The following is a 26,461-nucleotide window of genomic DNA, read 5'->3' on the forward strand; positions in this document are numbered from 1 at the left end:
AACACTGTTCTGGAAAGGCTGGTTGAAAATCATGACACATGCACACGTACTGCACAAACACTTTAATAAAGATGTTCCTTTTCAACATGATCTTGAGAGACACTCATTGACATTGCCTTGAAAAATCAGCCAAACCCATAACTTATAGGAGAGCAGAAATCTTCTACAGTCTTTATTCACTTCAGTTTGTGAAAAGACTATGAATGCAAAAAAAGACCACATTTTTCCCCAAATGCACCTGAGAAAGTATCTGTTGATTTTCTTTGAACACTTGCAAGAGAGGGAAGCCATTATATGACTAATACCTTAATCTTCCTCCCCACCAAAGAAAGATGTTCCAGCACAGGGCTAGGAAATATCTACCTTTTTTTACACATTATTTTCTAATTGGTGCTACATTTTACTGCATGTTTATTCATTTTTTTTGTGTGTTGATACAAAGTGTGAGCAGGAAGACACATGATTTTAATAACTTGCACAGCAGCTATTCAAATCCATTATAGAAACATATTCTTATGTAAAGACTTTTAATTAGGAAATAAATGTGCTTCCTTTGGACAGCAGGTTTGGTTCACAGCAATACCTGTGTAATTAATGCTTAATTATTAAAAAAGCATCCCCGAATCAGTAAATGGAACTATTGACTCTGCTGCAAACCACTATGTCAGTCTGCTTTGGTACCTTTGAAGTGTTTGTTTTTATGAGCACCAAACCCCAGATACTGGTCCCTAGTGTCCAGCTCCCAGTACACTGGCTGTGCATACACACCCCAAAGACACACCAGGCAACACTGGCAGTGCACCTGGTGCCTCCATCCAGGGCTCTGCAGAGCCTGAGCAGCACTGGCACTGCTACCAGAGGACTGTGACTCCTCCAACATGATCCCTTTTCCCAGAAGATTCTCATTAAGATTCTTGTTGGAATCTGGGAAAGCAGGCTCTACCCTGCATTTCCCATGTCTCAGGAGACTGTCAGAATCACAGTGATTTTCTGCTACTGGGAATGCTGTCACATTCAGCTAAGACTACAGGAATCCTAAACACATGAACACAAATCTCCCTCTGATTTCCATCTAAAAAGCTTCTAACTAGGTCTACTGCTAGGTACTTTGCTCTTTGGAGACTCATTTCCAGCAGTTTGGAAATGAGAACACTCAGGAGCAGACAATATTCAAATAAAAAGGTAAAGACTTCCCACCGACAGGAGGTGGAAGAAAGCTGAATTTCCCAACACAAGCACTGGCCTCAGTAGTGTGTGCTCTGTAAGAGCTGTTTTGTTTTGTACCAAAAAGGCAGTTTTTGACTGCACAGGTTACAGCAAGGTGAGCAATAACTGGCTGCTCTGTGACTCATAACAGATTTCAGGTGCAGCAGGAGTGATGAGGTCAGAACAAGGAGAAACAATCAATTCCCATGCAGAGAAACTTTACCTTAATTCCCAAACTACTTATGTCCCCCATTTTTTTCTAACAGCATCCAGAGCACCTCGCATTCACATTTTGTATGGTCTTTGCAAGACAATTATTATACTTTATTATTATTATTTTGTGGCAATTGTCACAGAAAATTAAGTATACACTTTTTAAAAGTCTGCATTTAGGAACTCAATATTTTTTTCACTTATGCAGCTTCACATTTCACATTCATTTAATATTTCACATAAATGTTCTTTCTAAATATGCATCTTCTCTACATAGATATGTTTGGAAATGTTCAGATGCATTCCATGAGAACACAAAAAAAAAAATTCAACCCAACTAGATGAAAATAAATCAGCTACAGTGTCACAGCTACAGTGCAGGACACTGCCACTGGACTGATTCACAGAGAAGGAAAAGATTTTATCTTATTCCCTGCCTTTGATGGCATCCAACAGCATCTGCACTCCTGTGGAATGAGATGCTGGTGGTAGTGATATGGATGGGCCCCTTCTCCACTCAGGATCATATGCACTAGAACACAATGAATAAATACTTTTTATGACACTGCCTAGTCCTAAACTGGCCACCTTTCAAGGAAAACAGATGATGCTTACTTACAATACTATAATATTTTTAATAGGACACACCCTTTTCAGAGTTGATCTCCAGCTGCAAGACAGGACATACCTTTTATCAATTAAAGTAGGGCACTTCTCTTGAGTGTATAACTATTGGCTTGTTGCACATACAGTAATTAATCTGATTTTGTGGACAATGATGTAAGTAGGCTGCCAGGGAGCCATTCCTGGAGGGGATGTGGAAGATGAAAGGCACACATCCACACTGCCCCATGAGCAGCCTGCTGTGGCAGAGTACACATTTTAATGTGGATCACTCAGCTTTTGAGTGTGGCACATACTCACCTGTGTCCCATGTGGGACTGTGTGCTTATTTTACTCAGTCTACCTCACAGATATTAATTAGGGGGTTTCAAAACGATTACCAGTCTGAATATTTACTGTGAGTACATGGTCACAACATGAGCTGCAGTACTGTGGGGCACCTCTGAAAGGACAGACATGCAAACAGAATTTATTTCCTTCCTGTAGTGCACATGCTGTATTGTGTTCTTAGGCTTATGTGTTACAGCTGGACTCATCTAAACACACCTGCTGCCTTCAAAAGAAGGGATCCTGCTCCCCAGCATAGAATACTTCTGCTTCAGGCCACTGTCTTCACTTCTTTCCAGATCATGCTCTGGTACTCATCACATAATGAGTTGGTCCAAGTCACTAATCTGCTGTAAAACTATTTCTCTTTTATTATAGCTGAATTTGTTTTCTGCCAGATTAGTGACCTGAATTGACTCACAGTACAGTGAAATGGAACCAGTGAAGGGGAAAGGGGGGAGCAGGAGCTGGGGGTGCAGAGGTGTGTGTAGGTTGGTGAAAGCAGGATCTCCTCTTTAAGTAGTAGTAAAAGTAATAGCAGACCTAATAGCACCTCTGTAAACATCCAAGCAGGGAATTTACTTTTCAATGCTGTACTGCTGCAGGATGGTCCTGGAGTCATAGTGGGCTGGTCTTGGGGCTAGGATTTGCACTGCAGGGCATTGTGTTCTGCCTCCACATTGTGCTAGTTCTAAAAGCTGTTTGTGCTGTCATCGAGGGGTTGGCACTGTTGTATTGGCTTTGTGAGCTGATTCCCAACCTGTATGTCAATCCAGAATTGATTCAAGGCTGGTTTTAAGTCATGCAGACAGCAGTTATTGACAGAAGAAAGCACTATAGCACACATTGCATTTATTATTCTGACACTTTAGGGGGGATGTAAATCAGTCTCATGCAAGCCTGTGCTGCCTGAAATTTAACTATTTACTTGCTACTCTGAGTACTCTTACTTTGCACTTCAGTAAGAAAACATACTACTAAGAGTAGGCTTTTATAGTCATAAAAGAAACCAAATCCTAGTTTCCTTCTTCTTTAAATTGACTTCTGTCTTCTAATAACCTGTGCCTGTAATGAAGGTTCAAAGAAAAAATGGCTTTACACAATGACTTAGAAAGGTCAAAGATATCACTTCCAACTTAAATAAAAACCCAATGAAATATAGCACTTCTGGCACACAGAAGCTCAAGCAGTAGTCAGTCTCAATACTGTATATTTAAAAATGTTACATATTCTAGTAATGGTTTAAAATGTCAGGACATGTTCACTGGCAGACTGGAGGAGCCTAAGAGCCTCACAGCTGAGCCCAGGGGGAAAGCCTTGTTATGCTCCCAGCTTTTCCTAGCACTGAGTAGCTCCTCTTTCACCCAACGACAGTTCATCTGTGAAACAGATCATAAGTTACTTAATTATTGCAAGGAATTTTACTATTTACATTAAATAAAAATGTTAGGACATCTCTTATGCTGTGAGACTACTGGAAGCTTTGAAATTTGAAGAAGGCAGAAATACTTGAAAGCACTATTAGTCCATAATATTTGAAGTTTTAATTAAGTTCCAGGAGAATAAAGATAGAGGATTAAAAAAAGAGAGTGGAAAAAATGGGAAGAAAAAGGAAAGAACAATGGAAACAGACTCAGAAGGAAAGCACTGCTTGATAGGCAACTAGAAAATAGAGATAGTAAAAAATAAATAGGCATTCATCTACTACTCCAGTTCAGTGAGATGCTAAACTCCTCAAGGTCAGCTCAGAACCCAAGCCGAATTTTGCAGAATCTATAAATTCTGCAGATCAGGGATCTTCGCTTCCCTCCATTTAACATACCCCGATAACATTAATTATGATGCTTCTGGTACATTTCGTAGACAACTGGGGAAATGAATCTATTACACAAAACACTGTACTATTTCCCTGCTGGAAGCCAACCCCCACTCTGACTTCTAGAGAATGCAACTCATAGTTAGAAATTTTGGTCATTTAAACTTCCTCCCACCAGCACATGCAAATGAGTGCAAGTACTGACAAGAGCTGCATTCTGACAGCCCTCATACCCCTGAACATGCTCCTGAAGCCCTTTTGGGGGGCTCACTTACCTCACAGTTCTCTGCCTCATGAGACTGCACAGTGAACCTATTGCTTTCAGATTACCAAACACAACAGATTAAAAAAATTAAAAATAAAAAAAATCTTGAGGATGAGTATGCGAGAAATTAGGTAAATTAAATGATGGTGAAGAGAGGTGGGGGAAATTAAGATGTCAGTTTTTATCCCTTCTTCTGCTACTGATTTCTGTGGATAGTACAAAGTTAGTCAGCTCTGTTCTTTGCCGTCTCTAAAACAGTAGGAACTGCTGATGATAAATGTGTTTAGGGATTAAATATTTGAGGGTTTCATGGAAGTGTGTGAAACACACTTCACAATATACAACTCTCTTAGGCCTCATTTTCCAATGTCTTGTTCCTTGTGCCAGATGTTCGTATCAGTGTCTTGTGAATGTGAACTGCACACAAAGTAAGTTTCTGTGGCCTTTATGATTTATGTTCATTATTTATTTTCATTATCAACCAATAGGGGGTCATGGAGCAATATAAAATCAAGCTGTAACAAAACAGAAATATGGCAGTATTAAAACCTCCCTAAACCAGGTGTTCATATGTTTGCCATGCTCACCATTTTTTGCTAATAGGTAACAACAATCCCTCTTGTTGCAAATAAAACACTTGTTATCTTCAAATCCACTGAGGACTTGGTGGTCCAGCTGGTTTTCCTCATCTTTGACTGACACTTCCATGGTTTTGACTGCCACTATTAAGTTTCCCTCTGCTTTCTGTTCTTTGTGATGATAACCTCTAGCTCTTGAAAACTTTATCTTGTGCTTTCTTCCTTTCCGATGACTTTCTGCTCCCTCCTGGAGCACCCTGCCTGCTTTTGCTGCCCAGAACCCTTTCGTGCAGTGCGGCGCTGAGGGCTCGGCGCGGTGTTGCTGCGGCCCTACGACCCTCTCCAAAGAGAGCAGGTGACAACAGCAGGCGCCTCACGACACACGCCGGCCATTTCACAAGAGCATTTCACATTATTAACACTATCTGTACGGGTACCTCTCCGTGCTTTCAAAGGCTGCAATCGCCTACTAAGCGTGACGGGCTCCTGTAGGCGCAGCTCTGCACTCCTGCCTTATTCCGCAACGCCGAGCTCGGGATCACCCGGCGGCGGCGCTGCCCGGCCAGGGACAAGGGACAGTGACAGGGGTAGGGACAGGGGCAGGGCCGGGGCACGGCCGGCCCCCTCCCGCCACCGCCCCCGCTTCCTCCCGGCTCCGCCTGTTGATGTTTCACTTGCTTTTAATTCCCGGGTCGCAAGATGGAGGCGGCGCTGGGACGTCGGGAGCTGCGGCTGCTGCCGCTGTCGCTGCTGCTGCCGCCTCTGGCCGCCGCTCTGCTGGGCTCGGCCGTGCCGCTGGGACAGGTACCGCCGGGGCCAGCCCGATTATCCCTGCCCTGCCCCTGCCACTGCCACTTTCCCTGTCCCTCTGCCTGCCCCTGCCCTTCTCCCTGTTCCTGTTTCCTGCCGCTGCCACTTTCCCTGTTCCCCTCCCTGTTCCTGCCCCTGCCCCTCTCCCTCACGGCGGTGAGCCGGACCCCGCCGTGGAGCGAAAGGGTTTCTTTCCCCTCTGCCTGTGCTGGCTCGTCTGTGTAGGATTCGATGTGCCGTATCTGACAGGTCTGAAGGGGGAGATGGTTACTTCTGTGCAGTGTAGGTGTGTTTGTGTTGTGTTTTCAGGCTTGTCCGCCTTCATCTCCGTGGTTCAGTGCCGTAGAAGTGTACACTGCATTAGGTCCACACTCGTGCCTTAGCCTGCCCGTGAATTGAACCGAGGAAAGGGTTTAGGTGTGTTGGTGTATATCTGTAAATACACAGGGCCTTGTGTTGCCTGTTTTGCTGTTCCAGTATCTATGCTGTATCTTGATGACATCAGTTTTAAATTTGGTGGCTTTTAAAAGAGTGGAAGGGATGTTTTGGGTACTACTTAGGAGGACTTTGCGGTGGGAATAAAAAAATTTGCCACAGAACCAGGTGAGCTCTGACTTCCAGAATTACAGAAGAGCTTGGTTCTTGAGCCTGAGCTTAAACCATGGTCAGATACATCCTCTGAAATTATTATAATTGTGAATCCGAAGTGTAAGATCACAGAGGGAAGAGTTGTGAGGGGTTTGTAGTCAACTTGTCTAGCCAATATGAAATTACTGTTACCTGACCAAATTTATTATGTCTTTTTTCCCTCCAAAGTTATTTATTTATTACTGTAATTTGAGTAAAACGTGTCCAGAAAGGCCTGACCGAGGCCCTGCCCTGGCACATGCTGTGTTGCGAAACAGGATTCGCTCCTGGCCTTGCTTCCTGGTCTCTGCTTCTCTCCATGAGCTTTTGAAGAGAGCCCTCCTTAGCTCTGATTTCAAAATGGGCATGTAGATCTCCATGAAAAATAAAACGTGCCTGAATGCCTGAAGTGAGGTGTGCTAAAGAGAACAGGTGGAGCTCAATCCTTGGGTATTTTGCTTATCCCTCTGAGAAAGGGAGTGGTGAATTTGCCAAAAGGCTCATTAAGTGGCACTCTAATACAGACTTGTGCTCTTGCTCACCTTCTACCCAGAAGCTGTCACACTTTCCCACTGAAGCTACAGCTCAGTAGCATTAAAGTTCTTCATCACTGGTGGCAGTTTTAAGGGACACGGATGCATGTTTGTGTGTCTGCTGCCTTTGGATGTGGAAGCATGAGCAGGAGCAGCAGGCCAGGGCAGTCCCATGTAAGGTAGCTTGGAATCAGAGATAGAGCAGATACGTTCTGGGGTGTGAGTAGGGCTTGATTTAGGGACTATGATGCATTTATGGGCACAGCTGTGCTGTTTGTGGGGTTGAGTTCATCCATTGGTGCCATGCTGCTCAGGTGGTCTTGTGAGATCATGGTTTGCTAGCTTGGAAGTGTTTGCACTCTTCTAGTTTTATACGGGTCTGGTGGCCTAAGTATATGCAGAAAATTTCTTCTAAGAGTCAAAAAGAGGCATAAAAATGTTTACTTTAGTGGTCTTTCCTTTTTCAGTGTTAAACTTAGCAAAATAAAAACTTGTGTTTGCTCCTGCACTATTTAGTTTTGTACATACAGGACTAGTTTTGATGCAGAAGTAACAATGTGTCTTGCAAAAGTTTTGAGTAGAAGAATCAATGTTTTTTGACATGGAGCTGTTTTCTGGTGGCCTGTTAGGAACAGAAATGCCTAGACAGTGGGAATGGGCAGAGTGGGAATGCCATGCTGTCAAGTTGCCTTCAGAAGCCGTGAGCTCAGTGACAGTGGGTGATGGGGTCAGAATAGCTGTGTTGTTTCCTCAGGATGGCTTGGGTCTGCAGACTGGTTGGGAGCAGGCAGCATCAGTGAATCCAGCTGTGCTTTGGCTGGACTGTGCTCTACAGCTCTGTGAGCTCACTGCCTGCACTCTGCTAACAGCTTCACATTTTGTTAACTCTTCCATGGGGATTAAAGCTGGTTTTAAAGTTTACCTCCTTGCTGATGGCAATGGTGTTACAGAAACCATAGTGGAAGGACTGAGGAAAAACCTTGAGACACTAAAACAGCGTTTTGTAAGGCTGAAATGCTTTTGTGCAGCTCTGGAATGTGAACGCCTCAACTGTTGTGCAATACTTGTAATTTCTTTTAAAATCTGTTTTGAAATCTGGACTCTTTTTTTTTTTAACATTAATATGTCTGTTGTGTTTTTTATTTTAGTCAAAAAAATTAGATATGTAAGACTGGACTAAAAATAGAGTGATTTTAGACAAAGCTGGGGGTTTGTTGTTGTTTTGGGCTTTTTTTCTGCTTTAAAAAAAATTAAAGGGAATGATGCAATAAGACAAGTGACTTTCACGTTAAAGTAAAGTTTCTGGTGCAAGGTCAGGAATAAGGTTTTGGGCTTTAGAATATTTTTTTAATGTGCTGATAGGAACTGGGTAAAAGCAGTGCTTACACCACGTTATTTGCTTATTCTGTTTACCTCTTGATAATTTAGGCTAGCAGAGTTCTTTCTAAATAATATACTTTCCTACCAGACTTTTTATTTTTTTTTTCTTTTTAGTTCAATTCAGTTGCCTGGAAAAAAAAAAGTTTTTATATTCTTTGTTGCCTGCAAGAAACCTCTGTTTGAATGGGTTGTTTCACAACAGCAGGAAATAATCTTCACTACATCAACCATTTGATGCACTGAGTACAATGTATTTTAATTAAAGAAGAAACTTGTTAATAGCAGCGTGCTGGAAAGTCTCTTCCATATCTTCATGCCAGTTTCTCTATCAGCAGCCCAGCACATGTGAATTTTAGGCCTAAAAGAGCTGACATCATCTTCCCATGTATATTTGATTAAATTAAAGCAGTATGATGCAACCATGTCTCCGTGATGTGAGACTGAGTATTCACCTTTAAAACTCATGATAAAATACCATAGTATGAGTTGGTTTAATAGGGAGGATACAGAGGCAGTTAATTCTAGTACCACACATAGGGGAAAGGGAAGGGTAAACCATGTTATAATAAGAGTCATTGCAAAACAAGGGAGGAGTGGAAGTAAATGTACTTGTTCAGAAAAGCAAAGTAAAGCAAAAGCATCATGTTAGATTATTATATTAAGAAAGAGTTCAGAATTAGTCATTTAAGAAAATACTTGATGTAGTTACCTTACCCTAAATCCTGTCATGCAGTTTAATAATGCCAAATCTAAATGGAGAAAATTTTCTACAAAAATTTTCTGAAATGTGAGGGATGAATTATCATCCTGCAAACTTGTGCAATTCTAACTTGTCATGTCAAACTTTTACCCTGCTTACTTACTCATTACTTACCCTTACTACTTACTCATTCAGTCATGCTTGATTGCAGTTAAGACTCTTCAACATAGTTCTGTTTTGATTCTTATGAAAGAATTATGTGAAGCATGGATCACAGACCCCTGGATTGCAATATATAGTTACACTATTTGTAGCCAGTTGTCCATGTGAGTGCCAGGACTCAAGTGGTGTGAGATTGTGTGGTAGTTTTGTTTGTCTATTGAGACACTTCTTTTCCCATAATCTCTTCTCAAACTTAGAAACAGGTTATTAGTTTTGTCTATTTTTGACCTATTTGGCAACCTGCATTTACATTTTTCAGTCGCAAACAGGATATGGCAGTGCCTGTGTCATGGCTGTGGGGGGAGTGTCTGCCTTTGGAGCCTCTGAACAGCTGGCCATCTTGTAAGGCATTGTGCCATCTGTTCCCAGGGCTGCCCACTCTGCCTCCCGCAGGCCCTGTGCTGCAGAAAGAGCCTTGTTTGGAGAGCCTCAATAGGGAACAGCTGTGCTTCGAGTGGGCTGCTAGCAGCCAAATCTTGATGGCCTTTGTGTGACTGATGCAGCTGTGTGGGACTCAGCACTTACACTGTGCTGGGAAAAACTGTACAGTGCACCCCATCAGGTATTCACTGCCTGTGGATAAAGTTTTTCCATGATTCTTTAATCGGGTCTGTTTGAAGTTCCTGCGTTATTGGACCCATCAGCTTTTTCTTTTGCAGCATTTTTCTTAAAAATAAAATAGGTGAACTGTTCTCTGTAGATTTGTGTTGTGTTAGTCTTTGAGAATTAATGAATATTCCCTTTTAACTTATGCCAGTTGCTTTATATCCTTTGCTGACATCTTTTCCCCTTCTTGTTCTTCTGCTGCTACTGCGATTATACTGCCCCAGTTGACAGCCCTGGGTTCTGTTGCAGCACACAGTGAAAGAGAAAAGGATTAGAAAATGATCACTACCTGCTTACCTCTGCTGATCCAAGCTGATCCAGAAATGCACTAGTTTACTGTTACCTATGCCATCACACTGTTAGTGCTGCTGCCTAGCTGTCCTAGAACAGAATGACTTATATTCGTGGTAGGGGTGCTGTCCTCTTTGCAGGTTCTGTCTGTCCCTGTTACCACTGTAAATATCACTGCTGGAGCACTAGAACAGGGATGAGAAATCACAGGAAATGTCTCCCAAGAGACATTTAGATCCTCTAAGAGCATTAAGAATGATAGGGCCGTTTTTAGTGCAGATTGGAGTTTTGTGTGAAGGCACATACCAGCAGAGGAGGGAACAAGGGGCTGTGAAGTATGGAATGAGGTCAATGGTAAGCTGAAAGCACACCCCAATTCTTAGGGACTTGAATTGCTTCTTGGGACTGTCCTTTTATTCTGGCTCTGTCAAAGCACTGCTTTTTCAAATATCCCAGTGAATTCAGAGCCTTTTCAGTTACTGGCCTGTCTGAAACTTTCATGATACTGTTAATACTGAAAAGTGAGTTTTAACTTATACAACCAAGTTTTATACTCATGGTTGAGGCTTCTCCAGAAATTGACAGTACAATAGTATGGACTACTGCAGAGTTCTGGTGTTGTGCTCTCAGTGCCTTTGTTACTGTGGGATTGGCTTACTATGCTTTCACAAAATAAGGGATGTGGGGATACATATCTTTCTTAGTACTGAAGTGCATAGCCACAAGACATATCTACAAAGCACTATAAAACACTTTCTTCCCCTCCACCCTCAGGTTCTGAATTTTATTATGGTAACATAAAAAAAAATTCCTCTGTCGAAATTAAAGAATGTTCTGCAAGTGTGTGAGTCTTCAGCCCTAGGATTGAAAAGACAGAGATCTGAATTATCACTGGAGCACTTTCTAGCAAGTGTGGCTTGTCAGACCAGGCATTTCATCTTGAAAAAGACTGGTACAAGAGCTGTTAGCCTGCCACATCTGTTTCCCTCCCCTTTAGGAGGCATAAACAGTGCATTGCTCTTGAGCACTTATCAACATGCAAATATTGAAGGGGTACTAATCAGGCTTGCAATAACAGGGGCAATGCCATGCATCACTTCTTCCCTGCTGTGGGTGAAGTGGATTAGCTGGGATGGTGCTCTGCTCTCCTGTCAGCTGATGCTTCCTTTAGCCTGGCACTCCTGCCCAGCTTTTCATTGCATTGGGGGTGCATCTTGTTGTTTTTGCCATCCTGTAGATCTTGTTATGGGGTATGTGTAGGGTCAGGAAGATTTTCCACAGCAGGACCTATTGAGTTTTGAGTGTGACACTGCAGGAGACATCAGTGGTAAGCCATGGGAAGACAGCAGTGTGAAACTCACCTTCAAGGAAGGGTTAAAACTAAGCTGGAACACTGCTATTTTCTGTGGGAAGATAGGAAGAGTAATGAACAACCTCTTCATAAATTGCAAAACAAGAGCATATGACAACTGAGAATGGATGTACAGGATATGGGAAGGTACCAGTAGAATTTGTTGGATCTGAGTGTGAACAGACTAGTCCCAGGAATAGCAACAGTATGAGTTGTCTGTAGTGTGTGAACACCAAATTTCAAGGGTCATGATACAGCTACTGTAGGGGAATACTGATCATAGCTCTGAGTTACTGAGGAGCTTTATGAACCTGCACCATTAAGGAGGTGCATCACCATCACCTGAGATGAGGACAGACGTCTCCTAAGGAGATGCTGCAAGGACAGACACCATGCAGCAGAGGCAGTCTGACAATCTGTGTCCATCAGAACAAGGAGACCAGCTCATTCTTTCCAGCTGTGTTCTTGGATCTCTTGTGCTTAGGCAGCTCTTCCATGCTTGTTCATCTCACTGAAAAATGATCTGGCCAAAAAGGGAAAGTTTTTGTGCCAATTTAATGAGCTAAATTACTTCACTGACTTGGGATGGATGAGAGGGAAGGATGATGTGCAGGAGAGACTGCACTCAGTGGCTGAGGCAGCAAGTGGTTAAACTGTCTTATTTGTCTGCAGAGACACTGAAGAGATACACTGAAATATTTTATTTCTTAAAAATGTAAGGTGCTCTTCAGTTGCAAGTTTTAGGTATGTTCCAGAATTCCTAATAGTGCTTGTGGATACTGTGTCAACAGAGCTGACAGATGTTTTGAAGGAAATTAATCATTGTATGTATAGCTAACTTTGTACATATAACAGTCAATTGTTGAGCATATCTAGCTTCCTTCATGCCTTTCACTTTCAAGTAAAGCATTTGATTTAAAAGAAAAAAAAAGGAGGGGATTTTCCTATTTTTCATCAGTCATTTCCTTTTTCTTATAATCTCAGTGAGGTCCTTTGTAGATGTTGAAAAAAGATTGTGAAATACTTTCTGTGTAAAAAGCCTCAGATGTAATTAGTGGCTTTAAAAATGAAGGACTGTTAAGACTGCCTGGAAAATCCATCTTTTTTTTGCCCTTTGAATTCCCAGAAAACAGAAGAACCTAAGAAGTGATGCCACAAAGTTTTGGTAATCTGTTAAACAGTTTAAGAATGTAAGACTTACATCTGAATGCTAAGAGCTAAAAGATCTAAAAGTTAGGTGCATTTTTATTTTATTATTAATATACACAATTCTTAAAATATAAGAAGAAAATAAGTGATTTGAGGAAATTACAGGAAGACAGGATATAATGTATCCTGTGTTTATACTGTTAATCCAGTTTATATTTTCAGTTACAGACTTCGCTTATCTGACTAATTTGGTAATTTTAATTTCCTTTGAATAGCTAGGATTTAAGTTTTGAAGAAAAGTCAGTATAAAAACCTGTTTCATAGAAGGGGCATTGAGGAAGAGATTTCTCTTTGGTTTGGTGGCCAAATAGTTTTCCTACTGATATGCCAAATGGGTCTAAAGTATTTCCAAGTTATTTTGGACCAAAAGGTTATCTGTGTTAGGTTTTAAACCATTCTTCTCATGATGCCAGATTCCAGCTGAAATGGACTTGGAGGTTGTTTTTCAGTTTTTGACTCTTCTAGCTACTTGAGTATGCTCATTAACACCCATTTTTTCAATGATTTTTTTTACATTATAGTCACACTTCAGAACTTTTCTGCTCATGAGCTGGGATTGTATTATGTTAGGTATTGTATATTTCACATATTTTCTGGCTGAAAGTCTAGTGTTGTGTGAAAATACTAAATGAAAGTCTTTTAGTGTATTTACATTTTTATTTATTTTAAATTCTCAGCATGATCAATTTTTTATTGAGACATAACTCACATTTTTAACTGTTGGTTGTGAAACAACGACTTAACTACAGAGCTAAAGATGCTGAAGGTATGAAGACATTTTCCAGAGGAAGAAGGTTAAGTTGGGAAAAACCTCTAAGATCAAATCCAGCCTTTGACTAATCACCGCCCAGTTAACTTGACCATAGCACTAAGTGCCATGTCCAGGTTTTAATGAAATTAAGTTGTAATGATTTAAGGCTTCCACAAGCCAAATATGGATCTTAACATTATTTTTGAAGAGGTGTCTGAGGAAAGCAGTGTGGCAATCGTTACTTTTATCTATGTGCAAACAAGATTTGATTTTTGTGTGTAGTTTTTGTTAGGGACAGACCTGGGAGATTTAAGGTCCCATTTGCAAAGCAGCCCCTGAAATTACAAGGGAGAAATGAGAAGACAGAATGAGTGATTCAATAAATTACAGCAGATAGGGTTTGAAAGAAAGAAGCAAGTCCCCGTTTTCTGTGAGTTTGTCCCATGAGGCTTAAATTGGGAATCATATCCAAAGAAGCAGGATTTCTGCATGCAAAACTAAGTGTTCTTTACTACAGACTAACATGTATTAAACTTCACTTTGAAGACCAACTGGAGTGCTTAAAAAAGCATTTACAGGGAATCTGATTTTTACCTTTTGTGGTCTATTATTTTTCAGCTAACATGAGAGATTTCCATGATATCCTTGTGAAACGATTATTATTATTTTAGCTTTATTACAAGAAAACATGAACTATACATAGGGGGATGCAGATGTCATTCTTTGTCATCAGTCCTCTTTATTCAAAAGAGGGCTGAAGAAACCAGACTAATCCTTACATGAAACAAGAAAGCATATTCCTTTTCCTTCTGTCTGCTGGATAGAAAGCCTGGGAATGCGCTCTGGGGTTAATATAAAGTCATTCTGCCAGGACATTACATGAAAGTTGCCTGCAGTGGCTCATGTGTTTTCTCAAATTTACATTTCTTCTCATTGTTTTTTTTTTTCCAGGAAGCAATCAGAGTTGGTGTTATGATGCTGAACACCAGTGGAGAATTTCACAAAGGACAGGTTTGTCTGGTTTTTTCTATTTATTCAGTGAATTAATATGCAGCGAAACAAAGTCTGCAGCAGCTGCAAGTATATCCTTTATTCTGACATCAGTCAGTAAGGAGTGTGTTCCTCTGAGAGGAAATTGCAGCATAGAGACAGGAAACATACACTCATTCTGGCTGTCTTTCTTTCAGGTTCTTTTTAACATCACCTATGTTAATGGACAGGTCTATCTAAATGACTTTCCTATGAAAAGCGGGGTTGCCCACATAACATGTCAAACAATAATATGTGAGTATTCTCTTTTTCCTTTTTCTTTTTTTTATTTTCCTCCCTTCCCTGGGGTATTTGGCTTCCCTGTTGTCTAGTAACCAAAGCTTACAATAGCTATGTGCTCTGTATTTTGTAAACCTGAGCATTGTGGAAGCAAAACAATTCCAAAGGTAGGACAATTTTGGTATTAAAATGGATCAAAAAAAAATCTTACTGCCTTCATCACAAGTCACATTAATAGGCTTGTGTGTGAATGGTCTAATCTGAAATCCAGACTCTGCCCATCTTTTCAAAGGAATGTTTTGCCTTACAAGCTAGACAATGTAAACAGGAGGATGCAACTCCACCCTGCTAATGGCTCAGTCCCTAGGTTGGTTGGCATGTATCCAGAAAGAGATTCAACAACAAAAGTATGAATTGTTGTTAGGAAGATCTTTTAATGATACCAGTTCTAGATCTATTGGACAGACAAGTTTCTGCTGGATAGGATATTATAATACAAATACTGCACTTTTGCTAGGGTCCTGCAGTTATAAATGACTTCATATTGTCCTGAACCTGCTGTTTTTCCACTGATTCAATGCTACATTTTTTATGAAAAAACAGAAAGTACTGTGATGTTTTTGGAGATCCACAGAGCATACTGTATAATTAATTAAACAAGGACCATTAGGCTTATTTGATTTAAGCTTTTGTTGTACTGGAAACAGTCTTCTGCTGCATGAGATGCAGTCAGTCTCTAGGCTGATATCTGAGGTCGTCCTCATCAGGCATTTACAGAATACTAACACTTTTTGAAATTGCTTCTCTGAGCTGTGACCTTGTTGCTTGAACCCTTCTTTCCCAAGCGTGATCAGTTATTAATTTGACAGTATTTCTTTTCTGGAGAGGGAGAGCAGTCATTAATTTCTCTTTTTCTGGTAAAAAGCCATGGCAAAATGTCATTCACGTGCAAAATAACTCACTCCAGAAACACAGATATGATTTTATTGACTAATTCTGGAGAGTTTCTGAGCATTCTTCCCAAATCATAGTTGTAGCACTTTCAGTGACTAGTTTTGAATCTGAAACAGTGAGGAAAATACTGATTTAATCTGGGAGCTAACAACCTGGAACTCTTATTTCCATGTTTGTGTCTGAGTCTCCAGCACAGTACCTCTCTCTGTTACTTGTAATTTAATGTTTGTACTATTTACTTACTAAATTATTAACAACAGATTCTGATATTGTTTGTAAAATGCTAAAGAAATACCAAGATACTTACTAATAGTGGGGGGAAATACTTGAGTGTATATAAAAACAAAATTTGACCTTAATAGTCTTGCTTTTGAATATTAGAGACCACATACTCTGACATCGTTGTCAGATCATTCTTGGCACCTACATCCCCACTTGAAGTTCCCTCAAATGTCAGTTTTGGAAGTGCATCTGTCACTCCTGTGAATGTAGAGGTGGTTGAGCAGCCTGACACACGATGAAAGCTGGAAACACAGGGAGCTTCAGCTGCTTGGCATCTTAAAAGCTTTGGACCTTTGGTGCATGCTTGCTGCTCCAAGTCAGAAAACATTTAGCAACCAGGTTAGTGCCCTGGCTCACATCTGTAGGGAGCTTCCTTTCTGCCACTTATTTTGGCAATGGAAGACATTACTAAATTATGACAGGAAGTATTTTAAATAAGAAAAATAGCTTTATGAGGACAGGGATCACAGCATAAAAGTGGTGAACACACTGAGTACTTACTGTGTGACTGAGACCCAAGTTGAGCCTTATCCCACATCACCTGGCAGGCTGAGCACTGCAAGTGACACACACAGCACCTGTGGCTTAGCAGCAGGGATGGTTTGGTCTCAGTTCATGTCCCTTGGTATCTGCATGCTGGAGAGATCCCTCACCTCCACTCTTGTGCTTCTCCAGGACTTCAGTTCTAGCATGGCCTCACCTGAGGCAGAGGTGTGGTAATTGGGAGAAGGATACTAAGACTATGCAGAAACATCCAGGGTAGAAAGGCAGTTCTTGTGTCTGCTTGTAGAATATTAAATTGTTGAAATTGCTGAAAGCTTTTGGGTAGGAAGAGAGGTTGAGGTGTCATCAGTCACATAGGAAAACAGAAAGGGGAACAGAAAAATATGTAGGAGGGAACTGGCACTCATCTTGAGCAGGAGCTGCAGTGTGCCTGGAAAAGAGCATATTTGTTTCTGTATTCAGAGGAAGGGGAATGTTGTGCAAACCAAGATGTTTACACAGGTGGTTGGCTAGGCTGTGGCATTACTCTTAAGAACTCCTTTGGACAACTGAAATAAGAATGCAGCAATAACCAAGCCAAAGAGCTCTGCTTAGAGTGCTTAAATGCAAACCTCAAAGGCAGAGATGCAACACTGTTTGCAGGCTCCTCAGTCAGGGGATTGTACAGCTCTGCTGCATTATGAGACCTGCTCTGAGTCTGATTTGGTGATATACTGGTGAAAAAATCATGGCATCTGTTTTAGCTGTTGCTCAGAATCTACTGGTTGTAAAAGCAGTTACTGGAAGTGTTGAGGACATCAGTTTAGCACAGATGTTCTGTAGAGCTGTTCTGGCACCTCTGGGTTGATGCTAGTGCTACTCCAACTTCTCCATTCAGGTGCTGCCTGTGCAAAGGCATCTGTGTTAGAGTTTATCTGACATAACAAGTGCATCTATGCACCTGTTTTCTCTATGGCTGGGTACTGCTTTCTGATTGAGATGGTTCATCTTTGAAAATCATGGCACTGTGTGCTTACAGTGGAGAACAGCTTGGATAACTTACCGGATCAGCAGCGCCTGGGAACCGTCCGTGTTCGCATCATGGTTCACGAGTGGCCTTTGGCATCCACTTCTGATTTGCATCTGATTGTCATTCAGGAAGAAGTGACAGAAATTGATGGAAAACAGGTAAAAAAAAGCCCTGCTACAACTTTCTGCTTGTTTTTAATATAGGAGAGGCAAGTAGGATTAAAAGGTTTACATGTATCTGGCTGGTGATTAGAATATAAAGTATATATTTAATGTTAACTAACACAGTACTGAGAAAGATAACAGCAAAACTGGCAGTATAACAGTGGGCATGTTTCATGAGGAAACTTCAAGTTTTAATGCTTTTATTCATATTTTAATAATTATCATTTACTATATCACATGCATTTTGAATAAGTGAACTTGTGCAAGCAAAGTCAGACTCACAGACGAGAGTTGATTTATAAATTAGTGTACAAAACAAACAAAAGGGGCATGGGCTCATTCTGCATCCTGAGGTTTTCCCCATTGTTTATTCCAAGTTAACAAAAGGTTTCAAGCAGGTAGCATGGGGAAGAGCTTGCAGCAGGAAACTTATGGCAAGTGGGCTTGTTGTGAAAGCCCACTATACCTGAGAGCTTAGCCTTAGAAGACTTTGCATGTAAGATAATTTGAATCTTGATAATGAACATAGATTTTGAGATGAGCACCTCCACCCCTCCAATTCTAACAGTCAATGTGAGGGGTTGCAATTCTAACTCAGATTGAAATGTGCAGAACTGATTTCTCAAAATCATCTGTATGGTGTAGTTGATTTACTAACCAAAGAGATTCTTTAGAAAAGATCCAGATGCTGAAGCCAGCAACTGGCTTATTTCTGTGTCATACTTCTGCTTCTGCACATCTGCATCTTACATGTGGCCAGGCTTTTTTGAAGCTGGCTTATGTTCTGCTGCCTTTTCTTTTTTTAAAGGATAATGATGATAATACCATTGATTCTTGATTAATTGCATGGTCAGCATTAAATATTTTTTACAAGGATCTGGATCATGTCAGAATCTTACTCTGCTAGTGAAAAGCCCCACTGAGAGGTCTGTAGCTTTTCCAAGGAAATCTTTATCCCACTCATAATAGCCTAAGATATCATGGTTTAATTCAGTTGTTACACAACAGTAAAATTGTATTTCAGGCCTCAAACTAGACATCACACTGCATTTCAGATTTTCATAGGGACCTAGTAAAAACAACCAGAAAGTTAATGCTGTTTCCCTTGATTGTCAAAAGCAGTCTCACATAAACACAGTAGAGGAGCAGAATCACTGCCCTCAACCTTCTGGCCACACTGCTTTTGATGCAGCCCCAGGACAGACCTTGCTTTCTGGAATGTGAGTGCACAGTGCCAGGTTATGTTGAGCTTTTCATCCACCAACACTCCCAAGTCATTCTCTCTAAGACTGCTCTTTATCCATTCCCTTCCCAGCCTGTACTTGTAGTTGGAAATGCCCCAACCCAGGCCTTGTTGAACTTTGTGAGGGGTCCACCTCTGAAACCTCTTCAGCTGCTTCTGGATGGCATCTCTTCCCTTCAGCAGGTTGACCACATGGTATCATCAACAAACTTGCTGAGGGTGCACTCAGTCTCACTGTCCATGGTGCCAGCAAAGCTGTTAAACAGCAGCAGTGTAAACCCCATCCCTGAGGACACCACTTATCACTGATCTCCATTTAGATATTGAGGCATTGCCAGCAACTTCTTAGAGTGCAACCAACCAACCTTATCCACTTTGTGGTCCATCTGTCAAGGGCTTGTCTTTCATTTGGAGACAAGGATGTCAAGCAGGACACTACCAAATGCTGAGACACTTGGCTTTCAGTTGTTGAAAACAAGCAATGTTCCTGCAAAAGCAGAAGTGTCAGTCTTGCTTCAGCAACACTTTCAATGCTTGCAAGTGCTTTCACTATATACCTGAGTTTTCCATGCCCTAAAATGCCTCCCTTCAAGAGGAGTGATGTGAGATTTGGTTAAGAGCCCATGGATTGATGACCATGTGCTTTTGCAGACTGTTCAGCATATTTTCTGATGTGGTATGATCTACAGAAGTGTGATTTGTGAAAAAAAAAAAAATACTAATTCATATTATAACAGTCCTATATGTATATCTTAGTGGCCTGGAGTTTTCTAGGATGTACTGGTATCCTCAGCCAGCCTGCTTCAGTCTTGCTTTAAACTCAGTAATATGTTTGTATCTTTTGTAGGTTCAGCAGGAAGAAGTAACAGAAATAGATATTTTAGTAAAGGACCTGAGAGTACTTAGACATTCCAACTACACTGTCCCTTTGAAAGAGAGCATGCTGTATTCCATGCCAAGGGACAACGATGTGCTGTTTACACTGCCCAACCTCTCAGGAAAAGGTATCTCTCAGCTGTTAAGTAGTATTCTCATCCCTAGTTGATCTATTGCTTCACAGGGTAAGAGAACATCATTTATCCCCTGTTTTACATAGTGAAAGAATTTCCTCATTAAGAGGGTTTTATTATATATGTCTTGGGTTTTATTTTTTTAAAACACCTAAATTCAACTGTTCATATTAGGTATTTTATTTGTTTGTTTTCAAATCTGTTCTCTTTTGAAGTACTTGATACTTGGCAGTCTGCAATCCAGACATCTGACAGGAATAAATTTCTCTCTCAAATCTGCAGTGGAAGTTTCTCCACAGGTCCCCCTTTTTCCTGAGAATGAAAGAGAAAACTGTAGAGGAAATACCTGTCTGGGTCAATTCCAAGCCACAGAACAGTTTTCTTTTATTAAACATGAATAAGTTAAAAGCAAAGAAGTTACTTGATGTCTTATTTCAGTTTTGTTTAATCAAAAACTGTCAAGGATTTAATTGGATTAGAATATTTTGATCTAGTCCATCACCTTTTAATCTGATGACAACTGAAATTTACAGCTAAGGACATAGCTAAAGGTAGCACTGTAACACTGTTACTGTTCTTTATCAAGTTCACTACTCAAGTAAAATAAAAAAAAAGCTGCCTGTGTTCTTGCTATAAATGTGTGAGAACTGTACCCTCTGTAGAGAAACACACCATGTCTTTATTTTCCTGCAGTGAGTCAAACAAAAAGCAAACTTTACACTAAATCTAGCTTTTCTTCTTCAGATATTCAAGATCCACTGCAAACTACCAGTCAGTACCTCATCCAGCAAGCAGAAACTACAGTGGATGAAGAGACATTACCTGGCAAGTTACCAGAGACCCCTCTTAGGACAGAACCTCAATCTTCTTACAAGGTACTTTTGTTGTTTGTTTAATTATTAGTATAATTACTAGTGTATAAATATAATAATTTACAGACAGACAACACTAAGGCCAGTGGATTTCTGTAGATAAACAAACCTCACATAAATCAGAAAATACCCCCTCCTAAATTACTGTTCAGCAGTGACAAGTTCAGTAGGAATCCATTGGGCTTCTAAATCTTGCCATGTTCTGCCCACACAGGTACTTCATGATAATCAGTTGTGATATTTACTTATTACTGAACTAAGTATTTATGACAATTTTAAATATTTCTTGCTTTATATTCCACCATTTTCTCCTGACTCTGCTGAAGTTCTTAGCCCTCTGAGAAATGGACCACTGTTCTCACCTGCTGTAGGAAACACAGTAACAGCTGGAGAAATTTCAGTTCCTGCTTAGGCAAGGATGGGTTTCATGGCCTCCTCTGTAGCCATACACTTACAGTTACAACTCAGTCTGTTCTGTTCAAGTGTCCTTTATTTTCCAAAGAGGCCTTTAATGAACAGAGAACTAAACCTTCACCTGTTTCAGATTTTGAACAATAAAGATATTTGAGCCATCAGTCAATTCCATCATGCTTTTATGTATGTTTAAGCATATATGAGTTTAAGTAAAATTATCACCATGTAATGTGATTTACCAGTAGCTAAAAAAACCCCAAAAACCCAGCAGTTGCTTTGTTTTGCAATCTTTGTATTTTTACCTGTTTTGTAGGTGATGTGCCAGTGGGTGGAAGACTTGAGAAAAGGGTTGTGCAGATTCTGGTTTCAATCTTTACCTATCTTATTCAGTTTCATGGAAGTTGTTGTTGTTGGAGTTGTTGGAGCAACTCTTATTATCAAAGTCTTAAAGGTGATTCTCCCATCCTGTGAAAATAAGTAAGTAATTTTTGTAATTCTTTTTTTTGTTCTGATGACAGCAAAAACTGACTAAAAGAATCTTCCAAGAAGCAGGCTGATTCTGTAGGATAATGGTAGCAAGAATTTGCTGAGAAAGCTACTGGTAACTTTCCATTCCAAGTGCATGTCTGACACATGGGCATTTCAGAGAAACATGGGCATGTATTTCATTGGAAATGTCTTTAGCTGAGCTGTCATACTGCCAAATTTTTATCAAGTCTTCTAAGAATTGCACTGGGAGATGTTATTTACATAGTTCCAAGAGAGGAGGGTAGAAACTAGGGCTAAACAATTCCACCATCTCCAGCTCTTTTCATACTCCTACCATGTTGTTTTACAGCAGTTCCGAAAGGCCTCAAACGTGGCTTTGCAAATTTGTGGAGGAATTCTCCAGAGGGGACCCACCTCTGCAGGCAGCTTCCAAGCCATAGTGGCTGGGGCTGGCAGAGAGGTCACAAACAAAGCTGATTGCCTGCAAGGGCTGTATCCACTCTCTGTGCTACCCGCAGCACTAACATTTTTCAGGAAAGCAAGGTCTCAGAACAAGGGGCAAAAGATTAATTAGTAACTGCAGGTAATAAATCAGTGTTTATTTAGTGCTGGAATGGGCAAACACCTGAACTTTAAAGCAACCTAAGTCTGCTCTGGAAGAGCTGTGCCTTGGAACTTTATGTTCTCTGGGAAACGACTGACAGTGCAGCATGCTTAATCAGCCCCAAGCACAGCTTGATATCCTTCCTCAAAGGCAGCTGATCTGCTGTGCCTCTGAATGGCCCTGTGTGCAGTTAACTTATGTATCCACACAGGGCAGTGGCCTTGGTCCTTCTGACAAACCAGGAAAATGGAGGGTTGGAAGATCAGGAAGGCTGGAAACTGCAGTGACAAAAGAGACAGTGCTTCCCCTGGCATTTCCCACAGCCTGCTGTCATGTGGGAGGGCTTCCCTGGTTAAAGCAGAACCAGTGGAGAAGCACTTTGTACTTTCCCCAGCAGTAAGCAGCTTACCACTGGCAGTAAGTAGCTTAACACTGCTGTGTATGAAACTGAACTAAGTAGAACTGGGAAGAAAATTCTAATCCAAACAAATTGTTCAGCAAAGTGGATGGTGGCCTGTCCATAGCAGAGGTCAGTATGGAGCAGAGGAACCAGCTTGCAGTAATTTCTCTTCCAGTTGAGGAACGTGGGGCTTGCTCATGTCTTGTTAGAGTGCATGAAGAAATTGAACCGCCTCCTCCACTTAAACAAACCCAAACCATCCAGAAAAAAAAATCCCAAAAAACCAACCCCTAAACCAGTTATTTTCTTGCTGCCTGTGTAAAGCAGTCCTCTAAAGAATGGTGAAGGTTTAACTCAGGATTGTAAACCAGTAAGAATTAGCAGAACATCTCATCTGGTGAATGACAGTGGCAGATGTGAGTTGAGACCTCATCCCAAGTCTTCAATGCCATTCTGTGGTACACTGATGAAACTGGAGGTTGTTGCTGAGTCCCCGAGAATCAGCTGTAGGTCCTGACAGCAAATGGTGTTAGGCTACTATGAAACAGCAGATTGAGCCTACACTGCTGACATTTCATATGTAGAAACTGGGCAAAGAGAACCCTCAGAAACCACAGCCAGTACATTTTGGTAGCATTTTTCATTGCAACTTCATATAAAAGCTATTATGAGGGTAATACTTAGTTGATGCATTGATTTAAACTGAGTTTGGGGAGTTAGTAAGTCTAATTTTTAGAACACAGAGTTGTTTTGTGTATTATTTTCTAATGCCAGGTAACCTTACCTTTCAGAGGCATCCTTCTCCTGGATCAAGTCAGCTTTGTACCTGTGACTACCATCAGCCTGCCTTCAGACCTTTCAGACAAGAAAAATAATTTAGATGAGAAAGCATGTACTTAATAGCATTTTTACTTTGAAGTTACTGGTTTTTAAAAACACACTTTTAGTTGATCTGATATTTGGCACCTGATCTTAATACCTTGGTTTTTTCCTACTAAGAAAACTAAGTCAGTTGATTAATTGATAAAGGGCCACTCGGGCCGAGGCCCAAAGCTGACTTCCTTGTGCCTCTCCATAAACAAGCAGCCTTTTCAGAAGCTTCAAAGTAGAACAGCTGCCTTTTCAGAAGCTTCAAAAATAGAGCAGCTTTCCACCCTGAGGGCTACCATTGGTTTTAACTTCTGTGAAGTCACTTTTCCACACCTCTGACAGGATGCTGGCTGCCTTCATGTCCATAGACCAAGTCAGCTGTCCTGACTAACAAGATTATGAAATTCAGGGTGTCCTTAAATCCACAGACAGCATTCTTCAGAAAAAAGATGAGGGCATATTGCAAACATCAGCTGTGCCTGCACACCTAAGCAAAGCTGCCCCACCTGGTTCCAGGTCTCATAGGGTCGAGTGTGTCTTGCAAGGAAGATACCACTACCAAACATTTGTGTTACTCAAAGGATCTGACATTTTATATATGCAAAACAAAAATTTGAACAGCAGATTTATATTTCAAGCACTTTACATATTTATGGTCCCTTCCACTCATAAAAATTGTTAGCAGTTGTAACCAGCTTGCTTTTTGTATCTGTGACAGCAGTACTCTATGAAGTCCCAAAAGAGAAATGAAAATTCCATTAAATTCTACAGAAATACTGGCTTACTATTGCTGAGTAGGCCCAGTCTACTCCTGCCAGTTTGTACTGTTAACATTTTTCAAATAAACATTTAAATTGTTTATTAGATTGTGTTCATGTGTGCATTTATAGTTAGGTAAAACAGCAGTTGGTCAAACATTTCAGACTCTGAGCAGTATCTGTTTCTTAGTTTTTCATTGTTCTTACAAAAATTGTTTGCCAAAAGACTAAATAGGAAAAAAAAAAAACAGAAACAAAACACCTCAGAACTGTAACTACCTGGCACTAGACTGAGCACAGCTATCTGAGTGATCAGAATTACCCCTGCTCATCTGGAGTTGTTAAAATGAGAGAGAAAAGCCCCCCCTCCTCCTGCCCTAAGGAAACATTATCATGAGTTTAATGAGATCCAGGTTACTCAGATGCTGGTCCTTACAGCTGCTCTGTGACAGGAACAACTTTCACTGTCTCATTGAACTGAAAGCACTGCAGTGATAAAAGGAACATTTCTAACATTGACTTGGCCTTGTAATAAAATGAGACCAAACTTCACCACCCAGTCATGCAGTGTGGTATGCACCAAACCAGCTCAAGGTAATGGGGACACTGCTCAAACTTGTTTTTTAATTTAATTTTTGTTCTAGTACCTTGTGGGTGGCAGAGGGATTGCCACCTATGGCTGAACAAGAAACTGCAAGGATTAGCACAGGAATGGTGATTGCACAGAGAAGAGCAATTCTTCTAACACGTGTAGATAAACTTCTCTGGAAGTTGGATATGGATGTTCATTCATATGGCTATTCCCTGGCCCCTCCATTAGTCTAGTTCCAGAAGAAGTGATGTACAAGGCTGAAGTTAGCTTCTCCTGGGGAAAAAAAAAAAAAAAAAGGATGGACAAGAAACATAATATTCTCCCTTAGTGCACAAGCACAGTAGGAATTACACTGCAGATGGAAACTCAGCAGCTGTTTGCATGTGCTCTTTGCATCCCTCCTGATGAAACTGGAAACCCAGCACCTGCAAAAGCCACAAGGAGATTTAGCTGTTCTAAACAGCTGCAAAAAAATGCATGGTTAAGCCAGAAAGTGTTGGTACTGCTTTAAAACTTGGCTGATTTCTGCGAAGTTACAAAGCACCAGGAAAGAAGTATCACCATCAGGTTAATGAAATTCCAAAAATAGTGCAAGTCTTGAACACAGTAACTGCCAGACAGTTTCTGCTGCTCTAAGGAGCTGGAGTTACCAAGTCTTCAAAAAGTTAAAGCTTTTGTGTTTCTGCTTTAGCATGCATATGGTTTTCCCCAATCACAAGTCTTGTGTATTTCAGAGGAGTGCTACTCTGAGCTGGCACAACTCTGAACTGTGTTGTAAATCAATTAAAAAACTGCCTCACCCAACTAAGACAGTAAGGAAAGGGCAACTGTCCTGCATGCCAGTTATGGTAGGTCTTACTTTTCCAGGACAGGAACTGATGAGGATACAAGTGCCCTCTAGGGGAAGGTATGTACAGGGACTGGGAACTGAAAAAGAACCAGAACAAAACCCACCTACCAAAAAAAAGTCCCTGGTGGGATAGTGGTAGGTTTGTAGAAACAGCAACATCATCTCCTCACAAACATCTCATTGCAGCCCTTCCTATGTTCAGGACTGTGTATCACCACACTGTATGTTCCAAACCAAAATGAACCTCTCAGCTACAAATTCAGCCTCTATCACCTTTTCTTTCCCATACTACACATTACAGACATGCTAATTTTGCTCCTTCAGAGTGAACAGGGCTGGCAATACTAAACTATTGCTTTTAAGTTGAGGTTTACTTTAGGAGACTTTATCTCAAAATATATCACTCAGCCTAAGTGGCCCCTTTATGGACTGCTGCCAAGGACCAAAAGCTTGCCTACTCTCCCTTCTTATGTGGGAGACAGATTCTGGTTTGTTTGCAGTGAATTATGAGAAGAAATCTGCAAAAACAGCTGACAGCTACACTCTCATCCTTACATACAAACAGAAAAGTAAATATTAAGAGTACTCACATCTTCAAAATACTGTGTATCTTTATCAACTCTTGACACATAACACTATCTGAAAAATAGTAAATTTGTTTTCCATTC

The 26,461-nt window shown here is 40.8% G+C and overlaps 1 protein-coding gene across 1 annotated transcript; it reads left to right on the top strand.

Annotated features, from left to right (window-relative positions):
* Positions 1 to 3,913: 3,913 nt before the first annotated feature.
* Positions 3,914 to 24,457, top strand: GINM1 (glycosylated integral membrane protein 1). Its single transcript, XM_079299289.1, has 8 exons — positions 3,914 to 5,833; positions 14,461 to 14,520; positions 14,697 to 14,793; positions 17,537 to 17,685; positions 19,782 to 19,938; positions 20,689 to 20,819; positions 21,544 to 21,707; positions 23,515 to 24,457. The coding sequence occupies exons 1-8, from the start codon at positions 5,729 to 5,731 to the stop codon at positions 23,621 to 23,623; spliced, it is 972 nt and encodes a 323-aa protein (XP_079155415.1). The 5' UTR covers positions 3,914 to 5,728; the 3' UTR covers positions 23,624 to 24,457.
* Positions 24,458 to 26,461: the final 2,004 nt, after the last annotated feature.

The sequence above is a fragment of the Erithacus rubecula genome, assembly GCF_903797595.1.
Source record: "Erithacus rubecula genome assembly, chromosome: 2".
In the NCBI taxonomy this organism is placed as follows: Eukaryota; Metazoa; Chordata; class Aves; order Passeriformes; family Muscicapidae; genus Erithacus; species Erithacus rubecula.